Raw genomic sequence first — 13,999 nt, forward strand, 5'->3', positions numbered from 1 at the left:
TCTCAGAGGGGCATTCAGACTACTTACAGTCATCGTCTGTGTGAAGCTTGGCTTTCAATTTTTCCATCTTTCTTTCATCTCGTAAGAGGGTTCTGTCCTTCTTAAGTGTGCCTGTGCTTTCCTCCTTTTTCTCTTCTGCAAACTCCTGGATTAAGGAGTACTCTTCGTAGTTTGTGATTCCTGAAACAGGGGGGGGGGGGGGGGTATAGAGTTATGGATTCTCCAGACTTGTATTAATGCAAACAAAAACTGCCTCAAGAAAACAGAATTGGGTAACCAAGAGAAAAGAACACAGTGATTTTCTGAGCATTGCTCATTTCAGCACAAAATTAACATTTACATCCTGTGAAAGTTCCCAAGTTATGGCCATCAATGAAATACAGCTGCCTGTTCTTTATGTTGCCTAAAACTCCCAACAGTGTATGCATTACTTTACCCTTACTGTATACCATATTGCCAGTATTGTGGATACATACATTTAACAAAATCCCTAATGTTTTGATATTTCATTCACACATATTTCAGGAGATCACACTCCCTCCTGCAACAATGCTGGTGCTCAGATTGAAATGAGTGGTGCATTGTGGGTGAGAAAATGAACATTGTTGTAGGAGGGAGCATGATTTGGATACTCTGCAATGTTTATAAAATAAATTCTCCTTTCTATGGACAAACAAATAAAAGATTTTAAGACCCACGACGCGTGAATAAGAATATTGAAAAACAGTCAGGATTATATTTAAAGATATATTGCTGTGATACGGACAGCAGAGGTAAAATAATGTGTTTCTTGTAAACACTGCAGGATGTTCTGTAACAGTTGAAGCTTTCCTGCATACACAATTGAAATTTAAAATACCCACCTATTCTACTGCAAATAGTAACAAGCAATTCCCCGACAGTTTTTGAGTCGTCCACCATGACGGTTTTAACTGCACCGTCCAGCATCCTGATCTTCTGAGGCCTCTGTTTCTTCTTGTACTCCAGAATATCCTAGACAGCAAACAGGGTTCAGAATTAAAAATACAGGTATTGTTTTTTTATTCAGCAACTACTTTTATGAAGCATCAAGCTTGAATTGTTTGTGTTTTTTCATGTTTGAGATGTGTCAACTCCAGGCGCCTGCTGGTCTACAGTATACGCCCCCACGTTGCACAAGGTTACCCCAGCAATACAGAACCAAACATCTGGCCTAGATCCTGAGTGAAGTCAGTGTTCCTGATAACTACTTTTTAAATAACAAAGCACCAGCTTCACTTTTTTTGTAAGCAGTTTTTTTGCAACCCAAAAAACTTGGGGCAGTAGCTACTGTGCACTCTCGATGCCAATCTAATTCTTCAAGAGCACTACTGTTGATGAAAAACAGAACAGCACTCAATGAATTAGTGTTACCAAAAGGACTGCAGTGTTTACAATAGGGGTATTACTTTACCTTTGATGGAACCCATATTGTCTCTGTTGCAGGGATATATTTTTCAACATAATCTCAATTGTTTTGATCCCCTCCACCCACATGCTCCATCCTACAGCAAGGCTCGTTTTCTGTACCCACAATCCGCCACTCATTTCAATCAGAGCACCAGCATTTTTGCAGAAGGGAGCATAATCTGGATACAAAACAATGCTTAAAAAAGAGAAATGCATTCTCCCAGCGAACGCTACCAGGTAATAGTTGAAAAATCAATTCTCCAGTTTCAGCTTTTCTTGAAAAATGTAGCGCTATGATACAGAACACTTGGGATACAGCAAAGGTAAAGTAATGTGTTTTATTTGTAAGCACGTCAACAGAACCTGGATGGAGGAAATAGCTTGTAAATCACAAAAAGAAGCCGCCGTACCCCATTTCGTAGCATGTAATAATCCAGGGTCCTCCCAGAGTCCAGCCAGATCCCTTTTCGAGGATCCTCATCTGCCAGGAACAGCCCATAATCGGATGCTGCAAAACAAGGGAATATTTTTTTATAAATAATAAAAGTACACATTTCTTGCACTAGTCTATTTAGTTAGATCAATTACTTCTATAACAATGTAGTCCTTAGAGGTCAAGAGCATTGGCCTTTAATTACATTGACAGCTTTATCTTTCTTGACTGAATGTAATAAAATTAATAAATAATAAACCAATAATGAAAGCACACAAGGTGCATTGGGATAGTTCTGATCAATATTAGATAAGGCAATTAATTTATGCTATAAACTAAATCATAATGAAAATCTCCTAACAAGAGCCCAAATGCAATTCTCTCCTTCATGTTGAACAATGTAGGTTTTCCAAAGTTCTGTTCAATACAGATTATATTTAGTAAAAGCAACTGTAGCTCCTTTTCTGCCTGTTATTGATTAAATCTAAACATAAAACATACAGCAGTAGGCAAAATGTACCTCAAGTCAAACTGAATTAGATATGTTTAACAAAAGGTATACATCAAGTGTTATACATTTGTGCTGACACTAGCCAGAATAGTGTTGTGTAGCAAAATGTAATTTGATCTAATCCAATAAATTAGCATGAAGACACTTTGATTCGATCATGCTGATAGTGTTTCAACAAAAAGAGCAGACAACCAACCAACAGGCCACCTCACAGGTACCGTACAAACAAGCCAGACTGATACAATAGTACTATTGGGTTATTGGCCATGTCTTTACTCATATAGCTACAGCCCAGCCTATGGGAGTACTCAGCACTTGTCTTTTGTATGTTAGAACACATGTAAAATATCCCACCAAACCTAATCCCATACAGTACAATCAGTAATGTAACTGTGTAGCTGTGACGGAAATATAATGAGTTCTGGTCGTAAATCTCCCTCTTGACCTGTGAGGATACAAAGTAGCGAAAGGGAAAGGCTTTGGACAGGTTGTCCTGACAGTTAATTCCCTGGGTCGGGAAGTCAATCAGCCTGGAAAAAGACGAGACTCCAGTGCGAGAATGTATTGACCTGGAAGGTAAACGAGGTAGCAGCTGCAGGCAATAGAGTCAGCTGTAATTGTTTACCAAGGGGTCATGCATAATCGCATAAAAGGGGCTGGAGAATTGTAAATCTTTTCCTTCGCTTGGGTTTTGACGTGGAAACTGGAAGGACCGGGAGATTGCCCAAAATAATTAAAAGAAAATAATTTGTGAGTGTTTTGTTTGTTTGTCTGTTTAGTAATTGTCTGTGTTTGTTATCACCAGACGGCTAAACACAAATCCGGAGCTGTCGCCAAGGGCCAGCACGAAACCGGATCACCACTGCACTACCGTCACGAATAAACATTGTTATCAGCACCTGTTTCACTAAAAGCATGTATTATATTGTACTTCACCACAAGCACTGAGAGCACTCACTTTGGAACAGTGATCGTGTGTGTCTAATTGTGTGTGTTTTGTACCGTGTTTTTCATTTGCGGGACTGCAACCCTTTGTTTCATCACTGCGCAATACACATTGTTGTGTATTGCCAGCTCATTATTTACTTGCAGGTCATCAGACCATTGGATTATAAACCATTAAAACATTTTCACCCGTACTTTGTTGTCTGTGTGATTCTTGGAATTACGGTATCTGCACTGCACCTGCTATACACCTGCTACCACTTACCACTTTGCCACAGTAGCCTACATACATCACCAGGGTGACAATACATTTGTGTTGGTTTACTGACAGGTAATGTGCCAGTTTTGACAGACTAGCTTTACAACTTCCTTGTCTTTCACCATCAGTTTGTGAGTGTGTACAGTAAGGACATTTGCATTGTACCACCTAAGACTATCACATTTTACACATGGTACATATGGAGATACGGCAACAAAGTGTATTGAATAAATCAATGGAACAAGTAACCAGAATGATGATAGCTATCCGATAGTCGATTAATCTCTCTATTCCTGTAATTCACATACTTCAGAATTTTCAAAGATCATAAACGTGTCATGAGTTAGACTCAAGAGGGAATCCTGTATCGTCTACAGTAATGGCAGCTTCGGGACACACTCCACCCAGTAACACTAGTGTATTATGTGGAGGCAATCTATTGGAGGTGTCACATTTCTTATTCAGACCATCTGTTTGATGGTCCTTCTCCTGATAATTGCCTCACAGGAGACAGAGCATTAATCCCAGAGACCCGATCGACTCTCTTCAAGCTTCCTGTACCAGACATCTCCACCATGAAACAGGAAGTCAGCCTAATTTTATGAACGATCAATCATGACCCTTCTCTGATGAATGTCAACAAATGCCATACTGTGGTTCCGAAACAGAGAGGTACTTGACATTTTCCAAAGTAATTGAACTGTTTACAAATGTTTGTCTTTGAGGTAAATGACTGACTAAATCACACCGATGCTCAAATTATTATGCTGCAGTATTTCATATCAGAGCATGCAGGTTTCATGTGCCAATCCTCCACTATTCTGAAGGCATGAATACATTTTCAAATGAATCCAATAGAGTCGTTTACAAGTTCTAAGAAAATGAAACAAACATTCCAAGCTCTGAATAACATCCTACGGTATTGAAAAGCCAAGCAGAGATGCTTCTTAAACTTAGTTTGTAATTCCATTCACACAGCATCAAAACTAATGTTAAACTCCTGTGGGCAACACAGTGCTTTAGCCCTCCTTTTCCAAAACCTAATTAAAACTTTTAATTAATTCCAACAGTTTAACTGGTAACTCAAAAGGAAAAAAAAAAAGAGTCAAGGAAATCACTAACAAAATACGCTTCAATGAGGGGCTCCCGAGTGGCGCATCCAGTAAAAGCACTCGCTAGAGTGCAGGATGCGCTCTATAGCCTGGACGTCGCGAGTTCGAGTCCAGGCTACTCCACAGCCGACCGTGGACGGGAGCTTCCAGGGGGCGGCACTCAATTGGCCGAGCGTCGTCCGGGGGGAGGGAGGGTTAGGTCGGCCAGGGTGTCCTCGGCTCACCGCGCACCAGCGACCCCTGTAGTCTGGCCGGGCGCCTATGGGCTTGCCTGTAAGCTGCCCACAGCTGCGTTGTCCTCCGTCGCTGTAGCTCTGAGGCGGCTTCACGGTGAGTTCGCAGTGTGTAAAGAAGCGGGCGACTGACGGCACACGCTTCGGAGGACAGCGTGTGTTCATCTTCGCCCCTCCCGAGTCAGCGCAGGGGTGGTAGCGGTGAGCTGAGCATAATAAAATAATTGGGCATTTCAAATTGGGGAGAAAATAATAAAAACTAATTGGCAACGACTAAATTTTAAAAAAAATAAAAATAAAAAAAAATAATACGCTTCAATGATTAGCTTCTTCACATTATAGGGCAAAGTTTATCACAGGCATTGCATGTCTGGGATGTTTATAAGTGTGCAGCGCTGTGGGCATATATTGTAGACCAGCAGGCGTCTGGAGTTGACAGGTTTTACAAAGCATTCAGAATAGCCTGCTTTGTATAGGCTGACCTGATGGAACAGACAGTTACAATTCTATTTTGCAAGTTAATCTTAGTAAATGAAAGGGAATCAATAACTTAGAATGTAATTATAATTTACTTCCATTAATTACACGTTGTTCCTTTATTAAATCAATAATAGTCAATACATCAATTATTTATGACATTGCAAAACTAAAACAAAGCATTGGGGGTTTTAAAAAGCTGACATGCCCTTGGCTCCTCATAGCCACTCTATACCCATCAATAATTAAGAGTAATTTGGGTTATTTTCCATCCTACAAACTCTTACCTTGTCCAGTCTGAGCCTCAGGCACACGCTCTCTTATTATCCGGCAGGCATCATACACTGCAGTGGAGGGTTCAAACTGCATGGTCTTCACCACATTGCACTGCCGGACACAGACCTTCAGGGACAGGGCCACCATCTTGACAGGTGGCGAGGAAGCTCCTACTTACAACACCTGTAGAGCAACACAGAGGAAAGGACACATGTGAGTAACCCACTGCCAGAACTGGTGGAAACGCACTTCAGGTACCCTGTTCTGTAATTTGGAGGACAGCAGTTACACAAAAGTGGTCCAAAAAAAAGAAATGTTCAGAGTTGTGTTTAAGCATTAATCTTGGTTTTGAGCCAACAATATCAGACAGTAATCCACAGCACTAGCACTTTAAACTGAAATCAGACACTGCGTCAGATATTACATTTGCTCAACAAGAGCTGTCTGCAGAATATGGAATGGAAAAGAGGCGAATGACGAAACCTCACAGAAAAAGTTCATAATTAAAAAGGTCAAATGATGAGATACTCCATGCAGAGCTGAGCATTAGAGATGAGGTCTCTAGTAATTATCACCATCATTATCAATTTATATCCCATTCGCATCCCAGCAGGCTAATCTACCCTGTATACATTTTTTATTAAATAAATAAGATACTCATCACATCCTTCTTTTAAGGGTCGGCCTACAGTAACTGCAGTGGTTGTCAATCCAGGTCCTCAAGTACTGAAACAGTCTAGGTTTTTATTTTGAATTTTGTACAACTGTTTGAAGTACATAGACCGCTGCAGTTACGTATTTTAATTCTCAGAGTCTTTTACTATGGTCTTTTGTGTACTTAAACAAAGCAAATTAAGTTCCTGGTTGAAATAAAAACCTGGACAGTGACAAGCATTGGAATATAGAGAAACACACACACACACACTTCTTGCCAATATTTAGTTAGCAGAATCTGGTTTTGGTCCTGTTTAGCTCATTGCCATTGTTAAATCAGTTGTAAACAGAAAGTACAGATGATTTACTCCAATTGCTGTAACCCAGACAAGCAAATTGAAGTAGGTGGAGATTCTTCTCATTGTTTATTGCGTTTGCTTAGATGTTATATTCCTGCTTCTGCAAAGTATAACAGGGCAGTGTTGCCAAATGTGTAAAGTGAAACCACCTGCTTTAAAAACCATCTCCCAGTTCTGCTTTGCAGGCCTAACACACCCCAGCTCACAAGGTTTGGAGAGCATCTGGGCAATGACCATGGAGACATATAGTACAATAGAATTGCTGAACAAGGCAGTTCTTTTTATCACACTTCTTCCAACCAGATAGGTGATTATATATAGGCTGTTGAACTTGCACACATACAGGAGGTGCACAAGCTTGGGTGAGGGGTTGGGGGTGGCAAGGGATAGAAGAACATCATTTAAACTAAGATTTTATTAACAGATTAAAGTCAAACTTTCTAGCCTATGTTAGTAAGTTTTAATAAACTGAACCATAATAAAGGCACATTGCAAATTGTCCATAAATATCCAATATCTTCCTATCTGTCTCTTGCAGGAGGCTACATATGGTTATAGTATATACTGTACAATACTTGACAATTTTACTGTGAAAACATTTACTGCAGAGACTTGAACTTGGCAAGAAGCACGACCATCACGGGTCATAGAGGGTGATGTAGCTCAGTGTTATTGCATCTCGGCAAACTGCTGGGTCTATTGTAACTAGATTTATTCCATCATAGAAACTACTTGATATTAGAAAAAATACAAAATTGAGGGTCTGAGTTCTCCATAATGCCTGTGTTTGTACGTCAGTTCACAAGGAAGCTCAAAATTAGCTCCACATTTATTCCAGGGCTCAAATGTCTATTGTTACAACAAATGTAGCAGGCAATAAATAATTTGTATCCCTTGGGCACCTCTCCAACATGAATTAATTTTACCACAGACAGGAATGACTCATAATTCTGATATCACCAAGTACAGAATAATTTAACATATATTATGACAGTGTTGAAGAGAGCTTTACCAAAATTATCACAAAAAAGTTATTTAGAGCATTCCAGTCGTGAGCTTTGTTGGGGGCTCCCACTCATACTATAGAGAATACCTACTGTACGGCTACATGTAGTACAGTGGAGCCACACAGAAGTGGGTCTTAGGCTGGGTGGTGACCTTATGCAATCTGTAACTGCAATAGCTTGAATAAAGAGTCACTTTAGGGATCTTCACCACAGCAAATCTACACCCCACTAATCATCCAGGTTTTTTCATTGTTAATAGGAAGGGTTTAGGCATTAGATGCACACCATCAGACAAAGAACAGTATTCATGCTTATTTGTTGGCCAAAGCCTTTATGTAGTTCTTATACCCTCCTTTAGTATAATGGGAATTCCTTACAGTACATGATATTGTATTATGGAAAGACAGTAAAATGCACTGAGGTGCTTACAAATCCCTTTTGTCTTGTTCTCCTGTTGGTGTAATTATGTGTATGGTATTTCGCTCACCTAAGATACAAGAAACAACATCTTAAATAGTGGTAAAACAGTGTATTACAAAGCAATAAGCTAATGTAGGTTACAGTAAGTGCTGCCTTCCCAACAGGAGGCGATTTAAAAAAAGAAAAAACGACGTATGCAATGCCCATAGTCCCAAATGCAGCAAAATCTAGCTGCACAGTTTAATCACAAAACATAACACAACTCAATAATTCTTTGGCTATATTTAATACATTTTCTGTTAACCTCATTATGTCATCATCCAATATTTATACCCACAGCAATACAGCCTTGATTGCCCTACACTAAAACACAGTGATCACAGCACTAAAACACAGTGATCACAGCACTAAAACACGGTGATCACAGCACTAAAACACAGTGATCACAGCACTAAAACACGGTGATCACAGCACTAAAACACAGTGATCACAGCACTAAAACGCAGTGATCACAGCACTAAAACGCAGTGATCACAGCACTAAAACACAGTGATCACAGCACTAAAACACAATGATCACAGCACTAAAACACGGTGACCACAGCACTAAAACACGGTGACCACAGCACTAAAACACGGTGATCACAGCACTAAAACACGGTGATCACAGCACTAAAACACAATGATCACAGCACTAAAACACGGTGATCACAGCACTAAAACACAGTGATCACAGCACTAAAACACGGTGATCACAGCACTAAAACACGGTGATCACAGCACTAAAACACGGTGATCACAGCACTAAAACACGGTGACCACAGCACTAAAACACGGTGACCACAGCACTAAAACACGGTGACCACAGCACTAAAACACGGTGATCACAGCACTAAAACACAGTGATCACAGCACTAAAACACAGTGATCACAGCACTAAAACACGGTGATCACAGCACTAAAACACGGTGATCACAGCACTAAAACACAATGATCACAGCACTAAAACACGGTGATCACAGCACTAAAACACGGTGATCACAGCACTAAAACACGGTGATCACAGCACTAAAACACGGTGATCACAGCACTAAAACACGGTGATCACAGCACTAAAACACGGTGATCACAGCACTAAAACACGGTGATCACAGCACTAAAACACGGTGACCACAGCACTAAAACACGGTGACCACAGCACTAAAACACGGTGACCACAGCACTAAAACACGGTGACCACAGCACTAAAACACGGTGACCACAGCTCTAAAACACGGTGATCACAGCACTAAAACACGGTGATCACAGCACTAAAACACGGTGATCACAGCACTAAAACACAATGATCACAGCACTAAAACACAATGATCACAGCTCTAAAACACAATGATCACAGCTCTAAAACACGGTGATCACAGCACTAAAACACAGTGATCACAGCCAGGAATTAAAAGAAAGAACGTCACCCATTTATATCCTTCCAAAGTGATTGACGGTCGTCCATTTTGACAGCACTACCGACAAAAAGCTTTAACATCCTTGGGAGCCAACAATAAAATGTACCACTACCATACAAAAGGAGGCTGTCTGAAAGCACTTTGCAGTGGTGTGGGAATAGCAGAGAGAGCAGAGGATTAGTTGTCACAGTGAGCTGTGCTATCATGAGGTCAATCTGACCTGACTTAACATTGCTGTGAGAGAGGAGAATGGGTTCAGCCAAGATGTTAGCAGGGTTTCATGCTCTCTCTTAGACAGGGACTCCAGTTTGTTATGCACAAACTGTCAGGTAAGACAATGCTGAACCGCAGAAAGTGCAGACGAGAAGTCAGTGGACAATAAAAGTGGTCTTACATTGAAGAAAAATGTATAACGTGCCATTCTCTTTTAAATGTACCTCATCTAGTGAGAGGATATGGGCTGCAGTCAGGAACTGTGCTGAGAGACATGTCAAGCACTCCCACTAAGTCTTTCTGCAATGCTGATTTAAAAACCTGCCTCTAGCATCCTTCCCATAACACTGTCAGCGTAACAGATCAGGTCACATTCGTACTGATCTGCTGCCAATGGAAACACAGCAGGTCGATTTCAGATCACTTTAAATTAAACTAAATCTCAGGGCAAATGGAAAAAGGCACTAGAGTACATTTGGGGAATACTGTATTTTTTAAAAAAAAAAATCTTAACAAAACAGCAACTTGGTCAACCTTTAAAAACACAAGATGTCAACATAAATTATCTGATTTAAGTTGCTGACTTTGGGCCAGCAGGCACTTGGGTAGCGTGATCTTGGCACCAATAGGCCAATTACATGCTGGAGTGAATACATGCCATTCACTGGTCAAGCACATCCGTCACCAGAGGAGAATATCAGCTAGGGCGAGACATTCATATTTCCCCATGGTCCACATTAAGTCAGGCCTATTCTTTTTGGCCTTATTAAAAAAAAAAAAAAAATCCAGGTCTACAGGATGACAAGAACAGAACTGCCACGTCTGCCACCTGCACCATTAAAACCAGTCTGTAAAACTCAAATCTCACCTTGTTCCCATATCGGCCTACCACCAGTAGCATCTGCAGTCTGGAACTGGAAGCAACACAAAAGGTCACATATACAGTATCTACCTGCATCACACTTTTGTTTACTTGAGATAAATTCATTCACATATCTCCCCGATAGTATAATGGTTAAATTTCTCATTTCTGCCAAAAGAACACGTCTTTTCTTTGGTTCAAGATTTAACACCTCTCTGTTTAAGGTAACTTCCTCCATCTGACTTCATTCAAAATCAGTTTTTGGTTTTGATTTTGGTCTGCTACCGAAGAATTAATGGCACAATTTTGTTTTTCCATAAAAGTTGCAAATAAAACTTCAGAAACAACAACTCTCGGTAGCGAGTAGTTAAAGTATAAAGCAAACGGCTATACCTTTGTAACATTTAACAAAACTAGCCTGACACTTCTTTTGTAAACCGCTGGTGCATCTTAACACAAGTTTTTCTTTTTCCTTCAGGGGAAATTGTGAACAGCTTTAGCAGCGCCTGCCTAACCTACCTTCCACGAGCCCTGTGATTTTACACGTTTGACTGGTCTAAAGAAATCTGGAGTATCAGATACTGCCATGCTAGTAATGCCAGTGTATTATACACAAAAAATACACTTACAGGATTGTGCAGTACTACCATTTCCCTGCCTTAGCTCGTTCCACACTGCAGACCTGTAAGAAGCCAACGAAAAACAACTCCACTCCAAAAAGTCTAGAAGAAATAACTCATTCAATACACCTGTATAATTTCTGTTTCCATTTAATACACTATTTAATAACTAATTAACACTCACTATTTAATAACTAATAGCAGGCTTGTCCTTTTGTGAAGGTGCTGAAAGAGAATAGCCGAAGCTGAAAAACAACTATTTCTGTCCGCTTAAATCATCAATAGGAAAGAAAGGAAAAAGAAAACGTTACGTGAACAACACTGCTTCAATCCAATCTTGCCTGCAAAAAATGTCATTATGATGACCTGACTGTACCTCACCTCAGCATGAGCTTGATTCTCAGGCTGTTTTTCTTCAAACTCCTAAGATTCCATTCTCTATACAGTAAATACTCAGGAGAACAAAGCAGGGGAAATAATTACTGTCCATGTGACAGTGTTCCCACAGCTGTTCAGTGCTTCAATCCTGTAGTGCCACTGTCACACAGATCCATGTGCATCACTTACCAACCATCCACAGAGCCTGCAGCAACACACCTATTCACATGACCCACGTCAGAGCTTTACAATTAACAAATCAAACAGACGCTTTACAGCTTTAAGAGGACATGGAAGGAATGAAACAATATGTGCAAATACTATACAGTAAACCACAGATTATTGTAACAAGTACTGGAGCTCAGAGTTACCTCGGGGTTGGTATTCAGTGTCGTACCTCAAAAGACAATAAGAGATGTAAAACATCTGTATTAAATAGGAGGTCTTCAAGGTTTTGCAATCAGTTTCTACCGGAATACTCATTTTTAGCATCATTATCACAGATTCAATTTTTGTTGTGCTATTTTTTTCAGCTTGATGTTTGGTTTTAATAAGGGATATGTAAATGTTTCAAACACTATAAAATGTGTCCCTTTCTCTACTGCAAGTGAACCTTACTCCCATGGTGTGTCAAAGGCTTGGACTACAAACGCAGGAATTAAAAAGGAAATAAAACTTATCTAAACGATAATCAAATGTTAATTGTTTTCATAAGAGGTTTTTTTTTTTTGTTTTTTTTCAAGGGAGAGCCTCATATTGCACACAGGTTAAAAAGAGAAGAATTGCTCAGTGCAGCTACACTATGGAGATCCTCCAACTGTTTCAATCTTTATACAAACTCGCTGCTTTTATTGTAGGGCAGTTAGCAATGACAGGGTGTCAGATTTGGCTATTATACCTCAGCTTGCAGCTACAGTACATCAAATCCTATTAACTTAATGTATTGTTGTTGGAAACTGATCACAATACACAAAAAGGCCTGGCGTCTCAAGGACAGTGTGTATAATACATAGGTCAAAGTACTGCATTTACTGTTTATCTTATTTCAGTCATAATCTCTCTATTGTGGGGGCTGCAAAGAATGTTTTTTTTTACCATATGTGTATTACTCTATCAAATGAACTCCTTCACTCACCAACTAGATAGAAAACTCACAACTCAAATGTAACCACCTATCTGAGGCAGAGCAGTTTCCAGTTGTCTTGCTTGTGAGCTCATTTTGCACTGCTCCACTTTTTACAAATTGCACATAAAGCAACATATACAGGGGTAGCAAGAATGTTTCACTCTAAACTACCATTTTGTGTGGGGTACCAGGACAGTCAACAAGTTCATGGAAAAAGTTTAGAAATGTAGTAAAACAGATACCAGGGGAAACTATTTATCGTTTGTACAACAGTGCGATTGTGGGATATTGTATCTTTAAAGTGGAAAGGTAGACATTTGAATAAATGTTTGTATTTATGTGACATATGTATCTTGTTATAAAAGAATTTTCCACTTGCACGCCCACGATCAGGAATTATCATTATTACCTATTTGATCTAAATAATACTAGAAAACAAAAGAACTAAAATCAATTAATCGACTTGAACAATGCCAGATCTTATCATAAGGCACACAATGGAAAGCTGTTTGAATTTAGTGTACCGCCCACAGTAATGTTGCAGATTGCATGTGAAGGTATTGGATTTAAAGTCAATGGCAACACCTTGTATCGTGTCACTGGCATGCAAACAAAACTGCTTTGCATTCAGACACTTTGTCCAGTCAACTGTCTACCAAGCGCAGTCTGTAACAGAGAGCAAATTAAAACGCTGCTTTACACAACTCTGCTAATTACTAAAATCGGTCATAAAATCTGCAGTATAGATGTTTAACCAACAAGCCAATGTAATTATTTCCCCAAAGCCAACTAGAATGCACTTCTAGGCACTTGAATGCTCCTGGACTACAGATAACTTTCACCAGCTCACTGGCTCCTATTGATCTGACAATACAATTACATGGAAAGCAGTTGTGTTCATTAATAGGCCGTACAACAGATGTGAACTGTGCCTCATGTGCTCATGGAAGCCTAGGTTCCATACAAAACCAGCACCTTCCACTGTGGTGTACAGGAATATGCAAAGCACTGCACGTCGACCCCAAATCTTTTTCAACCAACACGATTTCCAGGCTGATCGTTAGACTACAGAAAAGCATGTTCTGAGGCATGGAAGTCCTCACTAAATTATAAATGGTATAAGAATTTAATGGCAATCAATTATACACCAAAGAAAAGCCCTGTTTAGAAGTACAGAGGAGACATATTTCAAAGACCACTTATCCTATCATTACAAATTCCAGACTAGTG

The 13,999-nt window shown here is 39.8% G+C and overlaps 1 protein-coding gene across 5 annotated transcripts in view; it reads right to left on the reverse strand.

Annotated features, from left to right (window-relative positions):
* The window catches only part of LOC117428050 (talin-2-like), a 126,229-nt gene that overhangs the window by 57,377 nt on the left and 54,853 nt on the right, over nucleotides 1-13,999 (reverse strand). For all 5 annotated transcript variants that reach the window (XM_058995050.1, XM_058995046.1, XM_058995047.1 and 2 more), the window contains 4 exons: nucleotides 5,686-5,857; nucleotides 1,839-1,936; nucleotides 864-993; nucleotides 28-180 (listed from right to left, as the gene is read on the reverse strand). In XM_058995050.1, the coding sequence (XP_058851033.1) occupies nucleotides 28-180; nucleotides 864-993; nucleotides 1,839-1,936; nucleotides 5,686-5,821 (517 nt within the window). In that variant the 5' untranslated portion in view covers nucleotides 5,822-5,857. The remainder of the gene's footprint in view (nucleotides 1-27; nucleotides 181-863; nucleotides 994-1,838; nucleotides 1,937-5,685; nucleotides 5,858-13,999) is intronic.

This window comes from Acipenser ruthenus, chromosome 21, assembly GCF_902713425.1.
Source record: "Acipenser ruthenus chromosome 21, fAciRut3.2 maternal haplotype, whole genome shotgun sequence".
Classification (NCBI taxonomy): domain Eukaryota; kingdom Metazoa; phylum Chordata; class Actinopteri; order Acipenseriformes; family Acipenseridae; genus Acipenser; species Acipenser ruthenus.